The 27,891-nt window shown below is 49.2% G+C and overlaps 1 protein-coding gene across 1 annotated transcript in view; it reads left to right on the forward strand.

Moving 5' to 3' along the window:
- The first annotated feature begins 224 nt into the window (after window positions 1-224).
- Window positions 225-27,891, forward strand: part of LOC141258573 (nephrocan-like) — a 76,486-nt gene continuing 48,819 nt past the window's right edge. Inside the window, exons 1-2 of the mRNA XM_073673547.1 lie at window positions 225-410; window positions 2,222-3,123. Of these exons, the coding sequence (XP_073529648.1) occupies window positions 225-410; window positions 2,222-3,123 (1,088 nt within the window). The remainder of the gene's footprint in view (window positions 411-2,221; window positions 3,124-27,891) is intronic.

Below are 27,891 nucleotides of genomic sequence, written 5' to 3' on the forward strand. Positions count from 1 at the left end.
CATGATCCATCTCTAAAGTCATTTAATTGACTGAGTGATAAAGTTATCTGGTGTGTATAGGTTATCACAAAACACACAGTGGAGATTTTTAGTACCCTGGTTACAGCAAACAGGTATTTACCCTTATCACCAGCTCTGGCCCAGACGCTATTGTTTCCCATCACCTGTAAATACACATAATCACAATATATACCCCACATATATCATTTCTTGGGCCAGTCATAATGATGATCACTACCCTGCTAGGTCTTGCGCTCTGCATCCACAGTTGTCTGACCTCCTGCCCTAGACGCTGCAGCTGTGACTCCCCCAGGACCATGCAATGTTACAGAGCTCTGGCCATCCCCAGTAATATTCCTGCTACCATGGGGAAACTATACATCAGTCACAGCAAGATCAGGCACTTACAGGTAAGAGGATTGTCAACAATTAGAACGCCATTTATTGTAGTTTTAACCCGTTTATTCTGTCAGTATTTCATCAGTATTTGGTCAGAATTCGGTCAGTATTTTTTCTCAGGAGTGGGAGCCAAAACCAGGAGTGGGTGATAAATGCAGAAGTGGTGATGTGTTACTATTATACTTTTCCTCTGATTGTTCCTCACCTGGTTTTGGCTTACAAATACTGAGGAAAAATACTGACCAAATACTGATAGTGGGGCCGTAGCCTAAAGAGAAGCTACACTTGGAGAAAACTTTTGTAGACTTGTCAAAACTTTTGATTGTTGGGTCTGGGAGCTCTAACACCCATAGATTGGTAAAACAGAGGGGGAGAGTAGTACTCGGCAGAGTGATTTTCGTCTTCGCGACTGAAGGTGGGTGCAATGTAAAGACTTTCAGATTTCTGTCCTTTCATCTTTTCATCTTATTGATCAGGGGGGATCTCAGCACATGGACCCACATCCATAAAAAATTCTACCATGTATCTATGACATGTAATTACACTTTCTGAGAATATTTCATATTTTCAAAGTGCTTCTGAATTCTAATAATAAAAAAATTATTCAATATTACATAAAATAGCGAGCATGCGTAGATGGTGTTTATAAAGCATCTGTTTAAAGGGAATATGTGTCTTTTTCAATTATGTATGCAGCAATTAACAACAGTACTGTATTTGTTATGTTCTAATTTAGTAGTTATAGATCTGTAAGTCTCTGAACTGTTACTATACCTTACTAATTGCTTGTTTTCCTGGTATTGTACTGACAACCCTGTTGTCCTATTTTGTGGAAGAGAAATTTCTCTCTTAGGGCTCGTGCAGACGACCATAGTTTCGGTCCGAGTGCCATCCATCCATCAAAACACTGGATCGCACTCAGGCCAATGTTATACGTGCGTATGTCCGATTCTTTTCCTCGGACCGAGAGGTCAGAGAAAACATATTGCAGCATGCACGATTTGCCTCTGATAATCGGATGGCACTCACCGACATTCATAGTTCAATTTTCACGGAAAGACTGCATGGAGAAGGTTTTTTTTTTTCAATTCTCCACGTCCGAGAAAAACGGATTCCTCTCTGATCAGAGTCTGATTAGTATAATCAAACAGTTTTTCTCGGATGCAGAACACTAGGTCGTCTGCACCAGCACTTACAATGACTAATAATGGTTTGCCATCTAGCGGTCAGAAAAAGTTTTACATAGAATTGCAATCAAAATGATTTAACCACCATTGCATATCTGCTGTTTGCAATAAACCAATTAAACAAAAACTATCCGTCTGGCTATGTGTCACGTTTGCAGCAGGTCACAACAGCCAAATTACTAAAAATGCTTGTCATGCATGGGTTGCATAATTCTAAGACTACAGTAGTCATTAAAAGTGACAGTTTGTGTTGACTTGAAAAAAAACACTTGTTCTATTAGTTGTGTTGAGCTATTTATATTCTTGTTTGGTTTATTGCAAAAAGTAGAAAGTTTTGTTTTTTTTACTTATGTTTGCTGATGGGAGACAACAGAATTAAAGAGTTAAAACTGACATGTCCCCCAATACATGGTACAGATGGGAATTTAAAACTGTCATGTCACCCGATACAAGTGGTTTCAATGCTTAGGTTTGTTGTCGCAGGTTGACCATATGCTCAGCCATGTACCTATATGAGCTGCCACATCTTACTAAGCTCTAGTACATCCTCATAAGGTCCGCTCATGTCTTCCGTGACATAATTGATAAGTGTTACAGTACAGTACCATCTTTTGATATAACATCTGTTCTGACAGTTTTCAGACTTCCGTGAGATGCCAGGCTTGCTGGAATTGGTGCTGTTTTCCAGTGGGATAGAAACAATTGAAAACGATACATTCAGAACACTGAATAACCTGAAGGTGTTGGAAGTATGGAACAATAAGCTGACCAGTATTCCGAGATCATTTCCCTCAAAGCTGGAAGCCCTAAAATTGGGTGATAATTTAATTCGTTCACTTCATCACAAAGACTTTGAAGGTTTAACCAGACTCAGCATCCTGGAAATTCAGAACAATTTGCTCAATACATTATCATTTGAGGTCTTTTCTTCACTTAGTAACTTACAGACCCTTATTCTGGATGGGAATGGTATGCACACCGTATCTGGAGTGGCCAGACTGCCCAATCTCAAATACCTGAATATGGAGAACAATAAACTGATGTTCTTCTATGACAACTTCTTCCCACATTTTCCAAGCTTACAATATCTTAGGTTAGCTGGAAACCAATTTGTTAGAGTTCCACCACAGCTGCCTAAATCCCTATTATCCTTGAGGTTGGAGAGAAATCATATAAAAAGCGTGCGTGTCAGAGATTTAAGGCAGCTAGATAATCTATTTGATGTTAATCTTTCTGGAAATCAGTTGTTATCAGCAGATGGACTACAAGTTGTTACCAATCTGACATCTTTAGATCTTTCCAAGAACCAACTCTCAACTCTCCCTCAAAAACTGCCAACAAGGTTACAAAGACTTGACTACAGCAATAATCAGATTTCAAGAATAATGGTGCAAGATATGAAAGGCCTGGCCAGCCTGAAACATCTGTTCCTGGATAATAATGGCATGATTGTATTTGAAGACAAGGCTCTTCAGTGGTGTGGCCACTTGTCCAACCTAGCTATGGAGCAAAATCTTCTAACTTCTATTCCTTCGGGGTAAGTGCTTACTAAATAATAAGAAAATTGCAAAATGTAAAAATTTTATGCGGTTTTTATTTTTTTTATAGCAAAGTGCTAGCTCAGTCAAACAAAACAGCTATTGTCCATAGCAACCACTGATACTTGGGATTCTCTGCACACGGTCTGTGCAGTCTCTTCTCAGAGTGGGATTCTGGTCTGTCTCTCTCTCTCTCTCTTTAGATCCAAGACACATCCACTCTGGTCAGCTTCACTGAGCTGACTGACTAAGGAGAACAACTAGCCTGGTTATACACAGGGCTAGCCAGGTGATCTAACCAGAACCTGTAGAGCTAAGATTTAACCCTAGCCTACCTGGCTTTGCTACACCCTTCACCCCAGGCGATTTTCCTTTTTCTCATTTTTTCCTCCCCTCCTTCCAAGAGCCATATTTTTTTTATTATTCTGTCCACATAGCCGTATAAGGGCTTTAGTTTTGGAGGGACAAGTTTTTAAATGACACCATGACACTTTTGACTGACACCATTAATATTATCATGTGATGCACTGGAAAGTGGGAAAAAATTCCAAGTGTGCTGCAATTGCAAAAAGAGCAATTACACGATAGTTTTTTTAATTTTTTAATTTACCATGTTCACTATATGGAAAAACTGACCTAGCTATAAGATTCTCCAGGTCAGTATGAGTACGCAGATACCAAACATGTATAGGTTTTTGTAATTTAAATTGTGAAAAAAAAAATTGGAAATTTGTAAAAAAAAAAATTTTGCTTTTGTTGCCATTGTCCGAGACTTGTAACATTTTCATTTTTCTGGATATGGGGCTGGGTGAGAGCTTATTGTTTGCGCCCTGAGCTGATACCATTTTGAGGTAGATATAAAGTTTTGATCGTCTCTTATTACATTTCATTGCAATGTTGCATCGGCCCCAAAAAAACATAATTCTGGCATTTTGATTTTTTTCCTTATGCTGTTTACCAATTGGATTAATTTACTTTATATTTTGATAGATTAGCCTTTTACGAACATAGCGATACCAAATATGTGTATTTTTTATTCTTTTTTTAATTGTTTTATTTTTAATGGGGCAAAACGGTTGTGATTTGAACTTGTGTTTTTTTCATATTTTTAAAACCTTTTTTTTCCCACTTTTTACTGTAGTTAATAGTCCCCTTGAAGCTGTGATCATCTGATCATTTGTGCTATACATAGCAGTGCATTAGCACTCCTATGAACGCCAACCATGGGCTGGCTTTCACAGGAGGGTCGTAATGACAGGCATCATCAGCTGTCATGGCAACCCATTTACACCCCGCGATCATGTTAAGGGCACGCCGATGGGAGCGTGAAATGGCATGCTCACTGCTCACTCACATGCTCAATGGCACGTACAAGGACGTCAAAAGTCGTGAAGGGGTTAATAAATTGGGGCCATTGTTCTTTAACTGTCCTTCCCTCACATAGGAAACAAACTAAAATTTTTCTCCATTCACTTCATTCATTAATTGTATTCCGACTTCTTCAACAAGACTGGCACATTTCCAATTCTAAGCACCTACAGTGGGTTCGGAAAGTATTCAGACCTCCTTTAAATGTTTCACTCTTTGTTTCATTGCAGCCATTTGGTAAATTCTAAAAAGTTCATTTTTTTTCTCATTAAAGTACACTCTGCACCCCATCTGCACTGAAAAAAAAACAGAAATGTAGAAATTTTTGCAAATTTAGTAAAAAAGAAAAACTGAAATATCACTTGGTCGTAAGTATTCACACCCTTTGTTCAGACACTCATATTTAAGTCACATGCTGTCCATTTCCTTGTGACCCTCCTTGAGATGGTTCTACTCCTTCATTGGGGTCCAGCTGTGTTTAATTAAACTGATATGACTTGATTTGGAAAGGCAAGCACCTGTCTATATAAGACCTCACAGCTCACAGTGCATGTCAGACCAAATGAGAATCATGAGCTCAAAGGAACTGCCCAAGGAGCTAAGAGACAGAATTGTGGCCACTCTGCCATAAATGCCTGACGGAAGCCTCTCCTCAGTGCAAGACATATGAAAGCCTGCATAGAGTTTGCTCAAAAACACATGAAGGACTCCCATACTAGGACAAATAAGATTCTCTGGTCTGATGAGACAAAGATAGAACTTTTTGGTGATAATTCTAAGCAGTATGTGTGGAGAAAACCAGGCACTGCTCATCACGTGCCAAATACAATCCCAACAGTGAAACATGGTGGACCTCAGACTTGGCTGAAGATTCATTTATGTTTTTTTTCAGTCAAGATGGGGTGCTGAGTGTACATTAATGAGAAAAAAAACTTTTTAGAATTTACCAAATGGCTGTAATGAAACAAACAGTGAAAAATTTAAAGGAGTCTGAATACTTTCCGTACCCACTGTACTTAACTCATCCATCTTTACTCATCCAACTCTTTCTGCTCCTTATGTGTCACCCAATGTTCAAATCCTAACCTACAAAACCCTGACCAAATATGCCTTTGCCTACATACAGCCATCCTTCATGCAACCTGTCAATGACCTTCACTCCTCTACTATTATCTCCACCTGATAAAATTAGAGCTTATTCATTTTTGACAACGTTTATCTGCTCTTTTCAGTTACAGGGAATCTGTCAGAAGGTTTTCTTTCTATGTAATTTGACATCAGCATGAGGTAGAAACAAAAACCCTGATTCCAGCGATGTGTCACTGAGTTTACTGGGAGCAGCAGTTAGGATAGAGTCACAGTTTTCTCTGCTGCAGTTCCAGCAGAGCTCAGCTGTTGACCTGTGAATAACCCCACCCACATCACAGCTTTCTGTGTATAACCCCACCCACATCACAGCTTTCTGTGTATAACCCCACCCACACCACAGCTTTCTGTGTATAACCTCACCCACACCACAGCTTTCTGTGTATAACCTCACCCACACCACAGCTTTCTATGTATAACCTCACCCACACCACAGCTTTCTGTGTATAACCCCACCCACACCACAGCTTTCTGTGTATAACCCCACCCACACCACAGCTTTCTGTGTATAACCCCACCTACACCACAGCTTTCTGTGTATAACCTCACCCACACCACAGCTTTCTGTGTATAACCCCACCCACACCACAGCTTTCTGTGTATAACCTCACCCACACCACAGCTTTCTATGTATAACCTCACCCACACCACAGCTTTCTGTGTATAACCCCATCCACACCACAGCTTTCTGTGTATAACCCCACCTACACCACAGCTTTCTGTGTATAACCCCACCCACATCACAGCTTTCTGTGTATAACCTCACCCACACCACAGCTTTCTGTGTATAACCCCACCCACACCACAGCTTTCTGTGTATAACCCCACCCACACCACAGCTTTCTGTGTATAACCCCACCTACACCACAGCTTTCTGTGTATAACCTCACCCACATCACAGCTGTGTATAACCTCACCCACATCACATCTTTCTGTGTATAACCTCACCCACACCACAGCTTTCTGTGTATAACCCCATCCACACCACAGCTTTCTGTGTATAACCCCACCCACACCACAGCTTTCTGTGTATAACCCCACCCACACCACAGCTTTCTGTGTATAACCCCGCCCACACCACAGCTTTCTGTGTATAACCCCACCCACATCACAGCTTTCTGTGTATAACCCCACCCACACCACAGCTTTCTGTGTATAACCCCGCCCACACCACAGCTTTCTGTGTATAGCCCCACCCACATCACAGCTTTCTGTGCATAACCCCACCCACACCACAGCTTTCTGTGTATAACCCCACCCACACCACAGCTTTCTGTGTATAACCCCACCCACACCACAGCTTTCTGTGTATAACCCCGCCCACACCACAGCTTTCTGTGTATAACCCCACCCACATCACAGCTTTCTGTGTATAACCCCACCCACACCACAGCTTTCTGTGTATAACCCCGCCCACACCACAGCTTTCTGTGTATAACCCCACCCACATCACAGCTTTCTGTGCATAACCCCACCCACACCACAGCTTTCTGTGTATAACCCCACCCACACCATAGCTTTCTAGCTTTCTGTGTATAACCCCACCCACACCACAGCTCTCTGTGTATAACCTCACCCCCACCACAGCTTTCTGTGTATAACCTCACCCACATCACAGCTGTGTATAACCTCACCCATGCCACAGCTTTCTGTGTATAACCCCACCCACAGCTTTCTGTGTATAACCCCACCCACACCACAGCTTTCTGTGTATAACCCCACCTACACCACAGCTTTCTGTGTATAACCTCACCCACATCACAGCTGTGTATAACCTCACCCACACCACATCTTTCTGTGTATAACCTCACCCACACCACAGCTTTCTGTGTATAACCCCACCCACACCACAGCTTTCTGTGTATAACCCCACCCACACCACAGCTTTCTGTGTATAACCCCACCCACATCACAGCTTTCTGTGTATAACCCCACCCACACCACAGCTTTCTGTGTATAACCCCGCCCACACCACAGCTTTCTGTGTATAACCCCACCCACATCACAGCTTTCTGTGCATAACCCCACCCACACCACAGCTTTCTGTGCATAACCTCACCCACACCACAGCTTTCTGTGCATAACCTCACCCACATCACAGCTTTCTGTGCATAACCTCACCCACATCACAGCTTTCTGTGCATAACCTCACCCACATCACAGCTTTCTGTGTATAATCTCACCCACAACACAGCTTTCTGTGTATAACCCCGCCCACACCACAGCTTTCTGTGTATAACCCCGCCCACACCACAGCTTTCTGTGTATAACCCCACCCACACCATAGCTTTCTAGCTTTCTGTGTATAACCCCACCCACACCACAGCTCTCTGTGTATAACCTCACCCCCACCACAGCTTTCTGTGTATAACCTCACCCACATCACAGCTGTGTATAACCTCACCCATGCCACAGCTTTCTGTGTATAACCCCACCCACACCACAGCTTTCTGTATATAACCTCACCCACACCACAGCTTTCTGTGTATAACCCCACCCACACCACAGCTTTCTGTGTATATGACGCGCCCCTGGGCCTGTGTCGCGCTGCGATGCGCACGCGGGAGCTTACCCGGAGCCGGATCTCTTGTGGGTCGTAGTCTCGTGGCGGCGACCCGGTCCGTGCCCAGGGAGTCAAACTGAGCGGCGATGTACTAGCAGTAGATGGTTGGTGACTACGCCACCCGTTGAATGCAGCTATGGAGCTGCCGCTGCAGGGCAGACCGCTGAGGCCGGTGGAAGGATGGTGCAGCGTGGATGGTATAACCCCCAACGGGAGGGGTATGGCCTCAGGGCAGCCGACGTGGATGATGGGGGTAGCAGGAACCACTCAGAGACGGTGCGGTGTAGTTCAGGGTCTTTACTGGTGACAAAGAAAGACCCTCCCGGAGTACTTGCTAGTGATAGGGGCCTGGTCAGTCCTTGAGCAGATGTGATTTCCCCTGGCCAGGCGGAGTTGTAGGCCTTCCCAACTAACTGTACTCTTCTGGCTACCTTGCTAGAGGCGGGAATAAGTAGCCCACGTCCCTGAGTGTACCGTGTGGTGCTCACCCGTATGGCCGGTGACTCGGGGCCTTCTAATGGCTTCCGCTCCACGATGGCGGTGCTGGTCCCACGCGTGTGACCGTGCCTTCGGGCTTCTGGGCCAGAGGACCTGAAATCCTCTGCCGGACGGTTTCTGCTGCTGGGTAGGAGTTAGTCCCCACAGCCTCGGACTCCGGGTCCGGTTAGAAATCTTCTCAGTCAGGGTGAGCTCGGCAGCTGCCAGCCCCTGACTCGTTGTAACACTGCTCCCCACAGAGCTCCTGATGTTTCTTGCTATGCTGCTTCTCTTCTCTACTCTTGTTCTGTCTTCTTTCTCACTCACTCTGCCTCAGCCCCGGGTTTATATAGGGGAAGTCCTTCCCCTCCCAAGACTGGGCAGGAGGTGTGGCATGCACAGGATCCCTGACCAAAGGACCTCCCACCTGCTCTCAGACGTAATATCTCTATCACTGTGGCAACCAGACCCCTGGGGTGTCACATTCCCCCCTAGTGAAATTTAGTACTCCGGGACTAAACATATTATTTTTTTTTTTTTTAGAAAAACATAACAAGGTATAACAATAACACTACAATAAGAAAAACACATAAGATGGTTACGGCGTGTCCGCAACCGGGTGTAGTTTTGAAAAGCAAGGTGTCCATTTCACCAAAACAGGGAGACGTAACCAGGTAGGGGCCTGTCCTGCCCCGAGTCCTTAACAGTCTTTAGTCCATCCTGGGTTACGCTCCAACTATGTACAAGGATTCCCGGTAAATCCACCAAGGACTCCTAAAAAGAACTAGAAACACAAAATTATACACAAGCAACTATAAACAAGTAAACATTATAAGATAGCTTAAACATTTAGATCCTCCAACGTGCGGGTAGCTGGCCTCTAGTGGCCCTAGTGGACCTACGGAGCTGACTGTCTGGCCCTGAACTACAGGGTGTAGGAGCTGCCAAGGGTAAACTGGGCAGCTGTCCATGGGCCCTCTGGCTCACTAGGGGTATGGCAGGCTCACTATAAGCAGAGGGTTGATTTTCCAGGTCTGCTTGTGTAGAGTCTTCTGCCTCCTGGACCGGCTGTTCTTCCAGCTCTACCGATTGCTCCGTAGGTTCTTGGGATGATGGTTGGAGGAAGGTGAGTACGGGTACCACAACTGCACCATTGACTTGAGTCCAAGACCGAGGGAAGTCCCCGAGCACGGTACTAACCATATCTTCCCTTTCCTCTACGGGTCGATGGTCTTCTTGTTCCTCTTCAGGGTTCCTCAGTTGTTCGGGACACTTCTTCAGGTGGTCCCGGGATACAATGGCTGTGGTTTCCCCTCCGTCTTTACTGATGGTACAGACCTTCGGGTTTTCGTGGCTTGAGGGCAGTACGGTGTACGGGTCCTTCTCCCACTGGTCGTCCAACTTGTGGAGCCGTCTCTTCCTCTTCAAGACCTGCTCTCCGGGTACCAGGGGAACAGCGGGAGCATACTGGTTGTAAGTTTTCTCTTGTCTTTCCCTAGCCTGACAGAGACTTCGCTCCACGCTCTCCTGTACTCTCCGGTACTGCTGCTGCCTCTCTGTGTCCCAGTCTGTTTCTGGTGAAGTGTCCTCGGGTGTCAGGACTCCCATTTCCAGGTCAACAGGTAACTTACCAGGTCTTGCCCTCATTAGGTAAGCCGGGGTACAGTTGGTGGAACCTACCGGGATGTGGTTGTATAGGTCCACCAGATCGGGCAACTTTTCAGGCCACAGACTGCGTTCTTCCAGGGGCAATGTTTTTAGAAGATCCATTACCACCTGGTTCATTTTTTCACAAAGTCCATTAGTCTGCGGATGGTAGGGTGTCGTCCTTATCTTCCGGCAGCCATACAGATTGCAGAATTCCTGGAAGACCTCCGCTTCAAAGGCAGGTCCCTGGTCCGTCAGCACTTGGTCCGGGTACCCATGTGGACGGCAAAAGTGCTGCTGGAAGGCTCTAGCTGCTGTTTGAGCCGTTAAGTCCTTGACGGGGACGACAACCAGAAACCGGGAGTAATGATCCACGATGGTTAACGCGTAGACGTAGCCACTTCTGCTTGGGGTCAGTTTTACATGATCCAAGGCTACCAGTTCCAACGGTTGCCGGGTGACGATGGACTGCAGGGGAGTCTTCTGGCTGGCGCGGTCCTTCCTTCTCAGGTTGCACGGGCCACAGTCTCTGCACCACTTCTCAATGGTTCCCCTCATGCCTACCCAGTGGAATCGCTCGCGCAGCAGGAACTCCAGCTTCTTCCACCCGAAGTGTCCAGCTCCGTCGTGGTATGCCTCCATCACCATGGCTGCGTCTCTTCGTGGCACCACTACTTGCCAGAGTAATTCATGCGTCCGGGAGTTAACCATTCTGCGGCACAACTTCCCTTTGTAAAGGAACAGTCGACTCTTCTCTGCCCATAGTTGTTTTGCTTCCTCCGGAGCGTCTGGTTCAAGGCGAGCCTCCAGCCGAGTCAGCATCTCCTTCACCAGTCGGACGGCAGGGTCGCTGTCTTGCGTTTCCGCCCAGTTGTAGTGAGGTAAGGGGTTCAACGTAGCAGCCTGCTTACTCCTTACCCGGTGGGAATACTGGATAGTCCCATGACGGTGGAACGCAGGGAGTTCAATTTCTTCCAGTCCCTCCGGATCTTCTCCTTCGTCCGGCAGGTTGGGCATCCTGGACAGGGCGTCCGCGTTAGTATTGGAGCGCCCTGCCCGGTATTTGATTATGAACTCGTAGTTGGACAGACGGGCCATCCACCTCTGCTCCAGGGCACCGAGTCTTGCCGTGTCCAGGTGTGTCAACGGGTTGTTATCCGTGTACACGGTGAACCGGGAAGAAGCAAGGTAATGCTTAAAGCGCTCAGTGACTGCCCATACCACGGCCAGGAACTCTAGCTTAAATGAGCTATAATTCTCGGGGTTCCTTTCGGTGGGTCGCAGTTTTCGGCTGGCGTAGGCGATTACTCGTTCTTTCCCCTGCTGGATCTGGGACAGTACGGCTCCTAGCCCGATGTTACTGGCGTCGGTGTAGAGGATGAAGGGCTGGCTATAATCCGGGTATGCCAAGATTTCATCCCCCGTGAGGGCCATCTTCAGCTGGCGGAAGGACTCTTCTTCTAGCTCTTCCCATTTGAAGGGCGGCTTCTGGTTCTTGGCCTTCCGGGACTGGCCTATCAGGAGGTCCTGCATAGGCGCTGCCTTTTTGGTGAAACCGGGAATAAACCTTCGGTAGTAGCCTACCAACCCGAGGAACTGCCGCACTTCTTTTACGCTGGAGGGGCTTGGCCATCCCTTAATTGCGGTGATCTTATCGGGGTCGGGAGCCACTCCGTCAGCGCTCACCACGTGTCCCAGGTACTGCACCTTTGGTTTCAGGAGGTGACACTTGGAGGGTTTCACCTTTAGGCCGTAACTCGCCAGAGCTTCGAACACCTCCGCCAGGTGTTTCAGGTGGTCCTCATAAGTTTTGGAGTATACGATGACATCGTCCAGGTACAACAGGACCGTCTCGAAGTTTCTGTGGCCCAGACAGCACTCCATTAATCGTTGGAAGGTTCCTGGGGCGTTGCAGAGTCCGAACGGCATGCAGGTGAACTCACTAAGTCCCATCGGGGTGGTGAATGCGGTCTTCTCCCGGTCCGCCTCTGCTACAGGAACCTGCCAGTACCCGCTAGTGAGATCCAAGGTAGAGAAGAAGTTAGCAGATCTTAAAGCAGCCAATGACTCCTCTATCCTTGGTAAGGGGTACGCATCCTTGTGTGTGATACGGTTGATTTTCCGGTAATCTACACACATCCTCATGGTGTTGTCTTTCTTTTTGACTAAAACTAGCGGGGCTGCCCAGGGGCTACAGCTATCCCGGATTACCCCAGCCTCCTTCATGTCTCTAAGCATCCCCTTGGCGTGTTGGTAATGTGCAGGGGGTACGGGTCGATACCTCTCTTTTATGGGAGGATGATCTCCCGTGGGGATGCGGTGTTCTACCCCCTTGACTCGCCCGAAGTCTAACGGGTGTTTACTAAACACTCTCTCATACTCTTGAACCACCCGGTAGACTCCCTGTTTCTGGTGGGAGGGAGTGGAGTCAGTTCCCAAGTGTAGTTGCTGACACCAATCCTCCATTACTTTCTTAGAGCCGTTACCTTCCTCCGGGTGAGATGGAGGCAAGGGTTCCACAGACTGTATAGAGTTTTGGTTGATGGTATATAATTTTGCTAGCGTGGCATACCGGGGCAGGTACACTTCCCTCTCCCCGATATTGATTATGCGAACGGGCACCCTCCCATGGCGTACATTGACCACCCCCCGTGCTGTCAAAATGGTGGGCCTACTGTCTGAGTAAACTGGTTCTACCATTGCCTGGTAATCTCTACCTCTCAGACCAATAGCTGCCCGGCACCAAATCATCATTTCGCTTTTTGGGGGCATGGCAATAGGGAAAGGGTCACACATTCTTACGCTACCAATCTCACCGCCGGAGAGTTCCACCTGTTGCCGTCGCATCAGTGCCCGGATCTCTTTCTGGAGCACTCGCTGCTCGCCGGAGCTGGCGTTCTTGGCAACCTGCTGTAGAAGGAAAATCACCTCTGCAAGACAATTCTCAATTACATTAGTTCCTAGAGTTATTTTTGGGTGGCTCTCATGTTTGTCAATGTCTACAATGATCAGTCCCTGTGCTGCCAGTTCGACTCTACCGATTTTGATGGTCACCTCTTTAAATCCGATCTGTGGCACGGGCTGGCCATTGCTGGCGATGATACTCAAGTCGTCGTCAGGGTAGCGGGTAATATCCGAGTCATTCCAGTACTGCTTAAAGAGCACGTACGGGATAGTGGTGACCTGTGACCCGGTGTCCAGTAGGGCACTCATGGGAATGCCATCCAGTACCACAGGCAAGACTGGACGTCCTCCCACATATCTGTCGCGCCAGTTCGATGGGCCTGGTGATCTTTTTCCTGGGGGTTGGCCCTCTACCCCAGGTTGTGCCCGTTTAAAGAACAGTACCTTTCCATATGTCCGGGTTGATTGCAGCGGCGGCAGATGGGTCGTCCGTCCTCGCGGTATCGGTCACTGGGTCTTCCTCTGGCCGGTGGGGTCCTCCTTGGTCGACGCCACGGGATGTCCTCCGGTCCGGATGCCAGCTGGATCTTCCCTGGGGTGGAAACCTGTAAAGACTGCACAGTTCGGGTTAGCGCAGCAACGCTCTTAGCTAGCTCTTGGACCTGATGGCGTAGGTCTGGAGCCGGGTCATTGTCCAAAGCCTGCGCATCAGCTCCCACAGGCCCTGCCGACAAGGGCGCCGCCTCCTGGTGGTAAGTGATAGCTGGGCGCCTGTGGGTCACAACGCCACCCGGTGCCGGTTCTCGGAGCACCCGGATGGCTCTGTCCTTGAACTGTGCAAAGTCCAGATGGGGATCCTGTAAGGCCATTGCCCGCAGCTGGGTTCGGTGGGCATTGCAATATAAACCCTCTATAAATTGTTCAGTCAACAGCCTGTCCTCGTTTCCCACCCCATCAGGGTCGGTCTGCTTTATGGCCCTCAGGGCCTCTTGTAGGTTTAGTGCATAGTCCCTTATACTCTCATGCGCTCGCTGCTTGCACCCGTAGAATCTAAGCTTAATCTCGGCTGAGGTGCGGGTATCAAAGGTGTCCTTCAGCCGGGTTAGTATCCCTGCGACAGTCTTCCTCCCAGGTGGCCAGGATTTTACTTCCCTTTTGGCTGCCCCAGTTAGTTGGGCCACCAGGATGCTCACTTTTTGCTCTTCTGTGAGGGGGTACACCTGGAAGAGGCTATCCAGCTTTTCTCTAAAGTCATGCAGGGTATGTGACTCCCCTGAGTACTGGGGTAGCCAAGCTGCTCCCGGGATATAGGGCATGGTGAAGGGCATAACTGCAGCAGCGGTGGCGCTGGCAGGGGTTGAGGCAGTGAAGCTCTCCTCCGTATCCGACATCTTCCTCCCCCCTAGTGGACCGTGGCCTACCTTGCGATGATCCTGTTCCGTAGGCCGCGGCTCCGCAGTGGATCGTCAGGGTTGAGGACCTTCCGTCGCGCTCCGGTGACGTCGGCGTCTGCTGGGCTCCTTCCAGGACCTTACGCAACGTCCGGACGTGAGGCGGGGCTTCAGTTCTCGCACGCTTTCGGAGTCCACGCCCCTCTTCTTCCCGCGCGGCGTCCTCAAGATGGCGTCCAATGGCGGGAAAACTCCACGGATGGCGGGAAGAAGGTCGAAGATGGCGCCGGATGGCGGGAAACCTCCACGGATAGCGGGAATCTTCACCACTGGTAAGTTTGAACAGTCTTTGCTTTTCAGGCACGCAGTACCCGGTGGTTGCGGGCACGAGATCCTGCCGACTACGCCAAAATTGACGCGCCCCTGGGCCTGTGTCGTGCTGCGATGCGCACGCGGGAGCTTACCCGGAGCCGGATCTCTTGTGGGTCGTAGTCTCGTGGCGGCGACCCGGTCCGTGCCCAGGGAGTCAAACTGAGCGGCGATGTACTAGCAGTAGATGGTTGGTGACTACGCCACCCGTTGTATGCAGCTATGGAGCTGCCGCTGCAGGGCAGACCGCTGAGGCCGGTGGAAGGATGGTGCAGCGTGGATGGTATAACCCCCAACGGGAGGGGTATGGCCTCAGGGCAGCCGACGTGGATGATGGGGGTAGCAGGAACCACTCAGAGACGGTGCGGTGTAGTTCAGGGTCTTTACTGGTGACAAAGAAAGACCCTCCCGGAGTACTTGCTAGTGATAGGGGCCTGGTCAGTCCTTGAGCAGATGTGATTTCCCCTGGCCAGGCGGAGTTGTAGGCCTTCCCAACTAACTGTACTCTTCTGGCTACCTTGCTAGAGGCGGGAATAAGTAGCCCACGTCCCTGAGTGTACCGTGTGGTGCTCACCCGTATGGCCGGTGACTCGGGGCCTTCTAATGGCTTCCGCTCCACGATGGCGGTGCTGGTCCCACGCGTGTGACCGTGCCTTCGGGCTTCTGGGCCAGAGGACCTGAAATCCTCTGCCGGACGGTTTCTGCTGCTGGGTAGGAGTTAGTCCCCACAGCCTTGGACTCCGGGTCCGGTTAGAAATCTTCTCAGTCAGGGCGAGCTCGGCAGCTGCCAGCCCCTGACTCGTTGTAACACTGCTCCCCACAGAGCTCCTGATGTTTCTTGCTATGCTGCTTCTCTTCTCTACTCTTGTTCTGTCTTCTTTCTCACTCACTCTGCCTCAGCCCCGGGTTTATATAGGGGAAGTCCTTCCCCTCCCAAGACTGGGCAGGAGGTGTGGCATGCACAGGATCCCTGACCAAAGGACCTCCCACCTGCTCTCAGACGTAATATCTCTATCACTGTGGCAACCAGACCCCTGGGGTGTCACATATAACCCCACCTACACCACAGCTTTCTGTGTATAACCTCACCCACATCACAGCTGTGTATAACCTCACCCACATCACATCTTTCTGTGTATAACCTCACCCACACCACAGCTTTCTGTGTATAACCCCACCCACACCACAGCTTTCTGTGTATAACCCCGCCCACACCACAGCTTTCTGTGTATAACCCCACCCACATCACAGCTTTCTGTGTATAACCCCACCCACACCACAGCTTTCTGTGTATAACCCCGCCCACACCACAGCTTTCTGTGTATAACCCCACCCACATCACAGCTTTCTGTGCATAACCCCACCCACACCACAGCTTTCTGTGCATAACCTCACCCACACCACAGCTTTCTGTGCATAACCTCACCCACATCACAGCTTTCTGTGCATAACCTCACCCACATCACAGCTTTCTGTGTATAATCTCACCCACAACACAGCTTTCTGTGTATAACCCCGCCCACACCACAGCTTTCTGTGTATAACCCCACCCACATCACAGCTTTCTGTGTATAACCCCACCCACACCACAGCTTTCTGTGTATAACCCCACCCACACCACAGCTCTCTGTGTATAACCTCACCCCCAACACAGCTTTCTGTGTATAACCTCACCCACATCACAGCTGTGTATAACCTCACCCATGCCACAGCTTTCTGTGTATAACCCCACCCACAGCTTTCTGTGTATAACCCCACCCACACCACAGCTTTCTGTGTATAACCCCACCCACACCACAGCTTTCTGTGTATAACCCTACCCACACCACAGCTTTCTGTGTATAACCTCACCCACACCAGAGCTTTCTGCGTATAACCCCACCCACACCGCAGCTTTCTGTGTATAACCTCACCCACACCACAGCTTTCTGTGTATAAGCTCACCCACACCACAGCTTTCTGTGTATAACATCACCCACACCACAGCTTTCTGTGTATAACCTCACCCAAACCACAGCTTTCTGTGTATAACCCCACCCACACCACAGCTTTCTGTGTATAACCCCACCCACACCACAGCTTTCTGTGTATAACCCCATCCACATCACAGCTTTCTGTGTATAACCCCACCCACACCACAGCTTTCTGTGTATAACCCCACCCACACCACAGCTTTCTGTGTATAACCTCACCCACACCACAGCTTTCTGTGTATAACCCCACCCACACCACAGCTTTCTGTGTATAACCTCACCCACACCACAGCTTTCTGTGTATAAGCTCACCCACACCACAGCTTTCTGTGTATAAGCTCACCCACACCACAGCTTTCTGTGTATAACCCCACCCACATCACAGCTTTCTGTGTATAACCCCACCCACACCACAGCTTTCTGTGTATAACCCCACCCACACCACAGCTCTCTGTGTATAACCTCACCCCCACCACAGCTTTCTGTGTATAACCTCACCCACATCACAGCTGTGTATAACCTCACCCACGCCACAGCTTTCTGTGTATAACCCAACCCACACCAAAGCTTTCTGTGTATAACCCCACCCACACCACAGCTTTCTGTGTATAACCCCACCCACACCACAGCTTTCTGTGTATAACCCTACCCACACCACAGCTTTCTGTGTATAACCTCACCCACACCAGAGCTTTCTGCGTATAACCCCACCCACACCACAGCTTTCTGTGTATAACCTCACCCACACCACAGCTTTCTGTGTATAAGCTCACCCACACCACAGCTTTCTGTGTATAACATCACCCACACCACAGCTTTCTGTGTATAACCTCACCCACACCACAGCTTTCTGTGTATAACCCCACCCACACCACAGCTTTCTGTGTATAACCCCACCCACACCACAGTTTTCTGTGTATAACCCCACCCACATCGCAGCTTTCTGTGTATAACCCCACCCACACCGCAGCTTTCTGTGTATAACCCCACCCACACCACAGCTTTCTGTGTATAACCTCACCCACACCACAGCTTTCTGTGTATAAGCTCACCCACACCACAGCTTTCTGTGTATAAGCTCACCCACACCACAGCTTTCTGTGTATAACCTCACCCACACCACAGCTTTCTGTGTATAACCTCACCCACACCACAGCTTTCTGTGTATAACCTCACCCACACCACAGCTTTCTGTGTACAACCGCACCCACACCACAGCTTTCTGTGTGTAAGTTCGCCCACACCACAGCTTTCTGTGTATAACCTCACCCACACCACAGCTTTCTGTGTATAACCTCACCCACACCACAGCTTTCTGTGTATAACCTCACCCACACCACAGCTTTCTGTGTATAACCTCACCCACACCACAGCTTTCTGTGTATAACCTCACCCACACCACAGCTTTCTGTGTACAACCCCACCCACACCACAGCTTTCTGTGTGTAAGCTCGCGCACACCACAGCTTTCTGTGTATAACCCCATCCACACCACAACTTTCTGTGTATAACCTCACCCACACCACAGCTTTCTGTGCATAACCCCACCCACACCACAGCGTTCTGTGCATAACCCCACCCACACCACAGCTTTCTGTGTATAACCCCACCCACACCACAGCTTTCTGTGTATAACCCCACCCACACCACAGCTTTCTGTGTATAACCTCACCCACACCACAGCTTTCTGTGTATAACCTCACCCACACCACGGCTTTCTGTGTATAACCTCACCCACACCACAGCTTTCTGTGTATAACCCCACCCACACCACAACTTTCTGTGTATAACCTCGCCCACACCACAGCTTTGTGTGTATAACCTCACCCACACCACAGCTTTCTGTGTATAACCTCACCCACACCACAGCTTTCTGTGTATAACCCCACCCACACCACAGCTTTCTGTGTATAAGCTTGCCCACACCATATCTTTCAGTGTATAACTTCACCCACACCACAGCTTTCTGTGTATAACCCCACCCACACCACAGCTTTCTGAGTATAATCTCACCCACACCACAGCTTTCTGTGTATAACCCAACCCACACCTCAGCTTTCTGTGTATAACCTCGCCCACACCACAGCTTTCTGTGTATAACCTCACCCACACCACAGCTTTCTGTGTATAACCGCACCCACACTACAGCTTTCTGTGTATAACCCCACCCACACCACAGCTTTCTGTGTATAAGCTCGCCCACACCACAGCTTTCTGTGTATAACCCCACCCACACCACAGCTTTCTGTGCATAACCCCACCCACACCACAGCTTTCTGTGTATAACTCCACCCACACCCCAGCTTTCTGTGTATAACCCCACCCACACCACAGCTTTCTGTGTATAACTCCACCCACACCACAGCTTTCTGTGTATAACCTCACCTACACCACAGCTTTCTGTGTATAACCCCACCCACACCACAGCTTTCTGTGTATAAGCTCGCCCACACCACAGCTTTCTGTGTATAAGCTCGCCCACACCATATCTTTCTGTGTATAACTTCACCCACACCACAGCTTTCTGTGTATAAGCTCACCCACACCACAGCTTTCTGTGTATAAGCTCACCCACACCACAGCTTTCTGTGTATAACCTCACCCATATCACAGCTTTCTGTGTATAACCTCACCCACACCACAGCTTTCTGTGTACAACCCCACCCACACCACAGCTTTCTGTGTGTAAGATCGCCCACACCACAGCTTTCTGTGTATAACCCCATCCACACCACAGCTTTCTGTGTATAACCCCACCCACACCACAGCTTTCTGTGCATAACCCCACCCACACCACAGCGTTCTGTGCATAACCCCACCCACACCACAGCTTTCTGTGTATAACCCCACCCACACCACAGCTTTCTGTGTATAACCCCACCCACATCACAGCTTTCTGTGTATAACCCCACCCACACCACAGCTTTCTGTGTATAACCCCACCCACACCACAGCTTTCTGTGTATAACCTCACCCACACCACAGCTTTCTGTGTATAAGCTCACCCACACCACAGCTTTCTGTGTATAAGCTCACCCACACCACAGCTTTCTGTGTATAACCTCACCCACACCACAGCTTTCTGTGTATAACCTCACCCACACCACAGCTTTCTGTGTATAACCTCACCCACACCACAGCTTTCTGTGTACAACCCCACCCACACCACAGCTTTCTGTGTGTAAGCTCGCCGACACCACAGCTTTCTGTGTATAACCCCATCCACACCACAGCTTTCTGTGTATAACCTCACCCACACCACAGCTTTCTGTGCATAACCCCACCCACACCACAGCATTCTGTGCATAACCCCACCCACACCACAGCTTTCTGTGTATAACCCCACCCACACCACAGCTTTCTGTGTATAACCCTACCCACACCACAGCTTTCTGTGTATAACCTCACCCACACCAGAGCTTTCTGCGTATAACCCCACCCACACCACAGCTTTCTGTGTATAACCTCACCCACACCACAGCTTTGCTTTCTGTGTATAAGCTCACCCACACCACAGCTTTCTGTGTATAAGCTCACCCACACCACAGCTTTCTCTGTATAACCTCACCCACACCACAGCTTTCTGTGTATAACCTCACCCACACCACAGCTTTCTGTGTATAACCTCACCCACACCACAGCTTTCTGTGTACAACCCCACCCACACCACAGCTTTCTGTGTGTAAGCTCGCCCACACCACAGCTTTCTGTGTATAACCCCATCCACACCACAGCTTTCTGTGTATAACCTCACCCACACCACAGCTTTCTGTGCATAACCCCACCCACACCACAGCGTTCTGTGCATAACCCCACCCACACCACAGCTTTCTGTGTATAACCTCACCCACACCACAGCTTTCTGTGCATAACCCCACCCACACCACAGCATTCTGTGCATAACCCCACCCACACCACAGCTTTCTGTGTATAACCCCACCCACACCACAGCTTTCTGTGTATAACCCTACCCACACCACAGCTTTCTGTGTATAACCTCACCCACACCAGAGCTTTCTGCGTATAACCCCACCCACACCACAGCTTTCTGTGTATAACCTCACCCACACCACAGCTTTCTTTGTATAAGCTCACCCACACCACAGCTTTCTGTGTATAACCTCACCCACACCACAGCTTTCTGTGTATAACCTCACCCACACCACAGCTTTCTGTGTATAACCCCACCCACACCACAGCTTTCTGTGTATAACCCCACCCACACCACAGCTTTCTGTGTATAACCCCACCCACATCACAGCTTTCTGTGTATAACCCCACCCACACCACAGCTTTCTGTGTATAACCCACCCACACCACAGCTTTCTGTGTATAACCTCACCCACACCACAGCTTTGCTTTCTGTGTATAAGCTCACCCACACCACAGCTTTCTGTGTATAATCTCACCCACACCACAGCTTTCTGTGTATAACCTCACCCACACCACAGCTTTCTGTGTATAACCTCACCCACACCACAGCTTTCTGTGTATAACCTCACCCACACCACAGCTTTCTGTGTATAACCTCACCCACACCACAGCTTTCTGTGTACAACCCCACCCACACCACAGCTTTCTGTGTGTAAGCTCGCCCACACCACAGCTTTCTGTGTATAACCCCATCCACACCACAGCTTTCTGTGTATAACCTCACCCACACCACAGCTTTCTGTGCATAACCCCACCCACACCACAGCGTTCTGTGCATAACCCCACCCACACCACAGCTTTCTGTGTATAACCCCACCCACACCACAGCTTTCTGTGTATAACCCCACCCACACCACAGCTTTCTGTGTATAACCTCACCCACACCACAGCTTTCTGTGTATAACCTCACCCACACCACGGCTTTCTGTGTATAACCTCACCCACACCACAGCTTTCTGTGTATAACCCCACCCACACCACAACTTTCTGTGTATAACCTCGCCCACACCACAGCTTTCTGTGTATAACCTCACCCACACCACAGCTTACTGTGTATAACCCCACCCACACCACAGCTTTCTGTGTATAACCCCACCCACACCACAGCTTTTTGTGTATAAGCTCGCCCACACCATATCTTTCTGTGTATAACCTCACCCACACCACAGCTTTCTGTGTATAACCCCACCCACACCACAGCTTTCTGAGTATAACCTCACCCACACCACAGCTTTCTGTGTATAACCCCACCCACACCACAGCTTTCTGTGTATAACCTCGCCCACACCACAGCTTTCTGTGTATAACCTCACCCACACCACAGCTTTCTGTGTATAACCGCACCCACACTACAGCTTTCTGTGTATAACCCCACCCACACCACAGCTTTCTGTGTATAAGCTCGCCCACACCACAGCTTTCTGTGTATAACCCCACCCACACCACAGCTTTCTGTGCATAACCCCACCCACACCACAGCTTTCTGTGTATAACTCCACCCACACCGCAGCTTTCTGTGTATAACTTCACCCACACCACAGCTTTCTGTGTATAACCCCACCCACACCACAGGTTTCTGTGTATAACCCCACCCACACCACAGCTTTCTGTGTATAACTCCACCCACACCACAGCTTTCTGTGTATAACCTCACCTACACCACAACTTTCTGTGTATAACCCCACCCACACCACAGCTTTCTGTATATAACCTTGCCCACACCACAGCTTTCTTTGTATAACCTCGCCCACACCACAGCTTTCTTTGTATAACCTCACCCACACCACATATTTCTGTGTATAACACCACCCACACCACAGCTTTCTGTGTATAACCCCACCCACACCACAGCTTTCTGTGTATAAGCTCGCCCACACAATATCTTTCTGTGTATAACTTCACCCACACCACAGCATTCTGTGTATAACCCCACCCACACCACAGCTTTCTGTGTATAACCTCGCCCACACCACAGCTTTCTGTGTATAACATCACCCACACCACAGCTTTCTGTGTATAACCCCACCCACACCACAGCTTTCTGTGTATAACTCCACCCACACCACAGCTTTCTGTGTATAACCTCACCTACACCACAGCTTTCTGTGTATAACCCCACCCACACCACAGCTTTCTGTGTATAAGCTCGCCCACACCACAGCTTTCTGTGTATAAGCTCGCCCACACCATATCTTTCTGTGTATAACTTCACCCACACCACAGCTTTCTGTGTATAAGCTCACCCACACCACAGCTTTCTGTGTATAAGCTCACCCACACCACAGCTTTCTGTGTATAACCTCACCCATATCACAGCTTTCTGTGTATAACCTCACCCACACCACAGCTTTCTGTGTACAACCCCACCCACACCACAGCTTTCTGTGTGTAAGATCGCCCACACCACAGCTTTCTGTGTATAACCCCATCCACACCACAGCTTTCTGTGTATAACCCCACCCACACCACAGCTTTCTGTGCATAACCCCACCCACACCACAGCGTTCTGTGCATAACCCCACCCACACCACAGCTTTCTGTGTATAACCCCACCCACACCACAGCTTTCTGTGTATAACCCCACCCACATCACAGCTTTCTGTGTATAACCCCACCCACACCACAGCTTTCTGTGTATAACCCCACCCACACCACAGCTTTCTGTGTATAACCTCACCCACACCACAGCTTTCTGTGTATAAGCTCACCCACACCACAGCTTTCTGTGTATAAGCTCACCCACACCACAGCTTTCTGTGTATAACCTCACCCACACCACAGCTTTCTGTGTATAACCTCACCCACACCACAGCTTTCTGTGTATAACCTCACCCACACCACAGCTTTCTGTGTACAACCCCACCCACACCACAGCTTTCTGTGTGTAAGCTCGCCGACACCACAGCTTTCTGTGTATAACCCCATCCACACCACAGCTTTCTGTGTATAACCTCACCCACACCACAGCTTTCTGTGCATAACCCCACCCACACCACAGCATTCTGTGCATAACCCCACCCACACCACAGCTTTCTGTGTATAACCCCACCCACACCACAGCTTTCTGTGTATAACCCTACCCACACCACAGCTTTCTGTGTATAACCTCACCCACACCAGAGCTTTCTGCGTATAACCCCACCCACACCACAGCTTTCTGTGTATAACCTCACCCACACCACAGCTTTGCTTTCTGTGTATAAGCTCACCCACACCACAGCTTTCTGTGTATAAGCTCACCCACACCACAGCTTTCTCTGTATAACCTCACCCACACCACAGCTTTCTGTGTATAACCTCACCCACACCACAGCTTTCTGTGTATAACCTCACCCACACCACAGCTTTCTGTGTACAACCCCACCCACACCACAGCTTTCTGTGTGTAAGCTCGCCCACACCACAGCTTTCTGTGTATAACCCCATCCACACCACAGCTTTCTGTGTATAACCTCACCCACACCACAGCTTTCTGTGCATAACCCCACCCACACCACAGCGTTCTGTGCATAACCCCACCCACACCACAGCTTTCTGTGTATAACCTCACCCACACCACAGCTTTCTGTGCATAACCCCACCCACACCACAGCATTCTGTGCATAACCCCACCCACACCACAGCTTTCTGTGTATAACCCCACCCACACCACAGCTTTCTGTGTATAACCCTACCCACACCACAGCTTTCTGTGTATAACCTCACCCACACCAGAGCTTTCTGCGTATAACCCCACCCACACCACAGCTTTCTGTGTATAACCTCACCCACACCACAGCTTTCTTTGTATAAGCTCACCCACACCACAGCTTTCTGTGTATAACATCACCCACACCACAGCTTTCTGTGTATAACCTCACCCACACCACAGCTTTCTGTGTATAACCCCACCCACACCACAGCTTTCTGTGTATAACCCCACCCACACCACAGCTTTCTGTGTATAACCCCACCCACATCACAGCTTTCTGTGTATAACCCCACCCACACCACAGCTTTCTGTGTATAACCCACCCACACCACAGCTTTCTGTGTATAACCTCACCCACACCACAGCTTTGCTTTCTGTGTATAAGCTCACCCACACCACAGCTTTCTGTGTATAATCTCACCCACACCACAGCTTTCTGTGTATAACCTCACCCACACCACAGCTTTCTGTGTATAACCTCACCCACACCACAGCTTTCTGTGTATAACCTCACCCACACCACAGCTTTCTGTGTATAACCTCACCCACACCACAGCTTTCTGTGTACAACCCCACCCACACCACAGCTTTCTGTGTGTAAGCTCGCCCACACCACAGCTTTCTGTGTATAACCCCATCCACACCACAGCTTTCTGTGTATAACCTCACCCACACCACAGCTTTCTGTGCATAACCCCACCCACACCACAGCGTTCTGTGCATAACCCCACCCACACCACAGCTTTCTGTGTATAACCCCACCCACACCACAGCTTTCTGTGTATAACCCCACCCACACCACAGCTTTCTGTGTATAACCTCACCCACACCACAGCTTTCTGTGTATAACCTCACCCACACCACGGCTTTCTGTGTATAACCTCACCCACACCACAGCTTTCTGTGTATAACCCCACCCACACCACAACTTTCTGTGTATAACCTCGCCCACACCACAGCTTTCTGTGTATAACCTCACCCACACCACAGCTTACTGTGTATAACCCCACCCACACCACAGCTTTCTGTGTATAACCCCACCCACACCACAGCTTTTTGTGTATAAGCTCGCCCACACCATATCTTTCTGTGTATAACCTCACCCACACCACAGCTTTCTGTGTATAACCCCACCCACACCACAGCTTTCTGAGTATAACCTCACCCACACCACAGCTTTCTGTGTATAACCCCACCCACACCACAGCTTTCTGTGTATAACCTCGCCCACACCACAGCTTTCTGTGTATAACCTCACCCACACCACAGCTTTCTGTGTATAACCGCACCCACACTACAGCTTTCTGTGTATAACCCCACCCACACCACAGCTTTCTGTGTATAAGCTCGCCCACACCACAGCTTTCTGTGTATAACCCCACCCACACCACAGCTTTCTGTGCATAACCCCACCCACACCACAGCTTTCTGTGTATAACTCCACCCACACCGCAGCTTTCTGTGTATAACTTCACCCACACCACAGCTTTCTGTGTATAACCCCACCCACACCACAGGTTTCTGTGTATAACCCCACCCACACCACAGCTTTCTGTGTATAACTCCACCCACACCACAGCTTTCTGTGTATAACCTCACCTACACCACAACTTTCTGTGTATAACCCCACCCACACCACAGCTTTCTGTATATAACCTTGCCCACACCACAGCTTTCTTTGTATAACCTCGCCCACACCACAGCTTTCTTTGTATAACCTCACCCACACCACATATTTCTGTGTATAACACCACCCACACCACAGCTTTCTGTGTATAACCCCACCCACACCACAGCTTTCTGTGTATAAGCTCGCCCACACAATATCTTTCTGTGTATAACTTCACCCACACCACAGCATTCTGTGTATAACCCCACCCACACCACAGCTTTCTGTGTATAACCTCGCCCACACCACAGCTTTCTGTGTATAACATCACCCACACCACAGCTTTCTGTGTATAACCCCACCCACACCACAGCTTTCTGTGTATAACCCCACACACACCACAGCTTTCTGTGTATAAGCTCGCCCACACCATATCTTTCTGTGTATAACTTCACCCACACCACAGCTTTCTGTGTAAACCTCACCCACGCCACAGCTTTCTGTGTATAAGATCGCCCACACCACAGCTTTCTGTGTATAACCCTACCCACACCACAGCTTTCTGTGTATAACCTCACCCACACCACAGCTTTCTGTGTGTAAGGTCGCCCACACCACAGCTTTCTGTGAAAAACCTCGCCCACACCACAGCTTTCTGTGTATAACCTCACCCACACCACAGCTTTCTGTGTATAACCTCACCCACACCACAGCTTTCTGTGTATAACCTAACCCACACCACAGCTTTCTGTGTATAACCTCACCCACACCACAGCTTTCTGTGTATAACCTCTCCCACACCACAGGTTTCTGTGTATAACCCCACCCACACCACAGCTTTCTGTGTATAACCTCACCCACACCACGGCTTTCTGTGTATAACCCCACCCACACCACAGCTTTCTGTGTATAACACCACCCACACCACAACTTTCTGTGTATAACCCCACCCACACCACAACTTTCTGTGTATAACCTCGCCCACACCACAGCTTTCTGTGTATAACCCCACCCACACCACAGCTTTCTGTGTATAACCCCACCCACACCACAGCTTTCTGTGTATAACCTCACCCACACCACAGCTTTCTGTGTACAACCCCACCCACACCACAGCTTTCTGTGTGTAAGCTCGCCCACACCACAGCTTTCTGTGTATAACCCCATCCACACCACAGCTTTCTCTGTATAACCCCACCCACACCACAGCTTTCTGTGCATAACCCCACCCACACCACAGCATTCTGTGCATAACCCCACCCACACCACAGCTTTCTGTGTATAACCCCACCCACACCACAGCTTTCTGTGTATAACCCCACCCACACCACAGCTTTCTGTGTATAACCTCACCCACACCACAGCTTTCTGTGTATAACCTCACCCACACCACGGCTTTCTATGTATAACCCCACCCACACCACAGCTTTCTGTGTATAACCCCACCCACACCACAACTTTGTGTGTATAACCCCACCCACACCACAACTTTGTGTGTATAACCTCGCCTACACCACAGCTTTCTGTGTATAACCCCACCCACACCACAGCTTTCTGTGCATAACCCCACCCACACCACAGCTTTCTGTGTATAACTCCACCCACACCCCAGCTTTCTGTGTATAACCCCACCCACACCACAGCTTTCTGTGTATAACTCCACCCACACCACAGCTTTCTGTGTATAACCTCACCT

The sequence above is a fragment of the Phyllobates terribilis genome, unplaced genomic scaffold (assembly GCF_046119375.1).
Source record: "Phyllobates terribilis strain yellow unplaced genomic scaffold, ASM4611937v1 Scaffold_3__8_contigs__length_932513732, whole genome shotgun sequence".
Taxonomy (NCBI): domain Eukaryota; kingdom Metazoa; phylum Chordata; class Amphibia; order Anura; family Dendrobatidae; genus Phyllobates; species Phyllobates terribilis.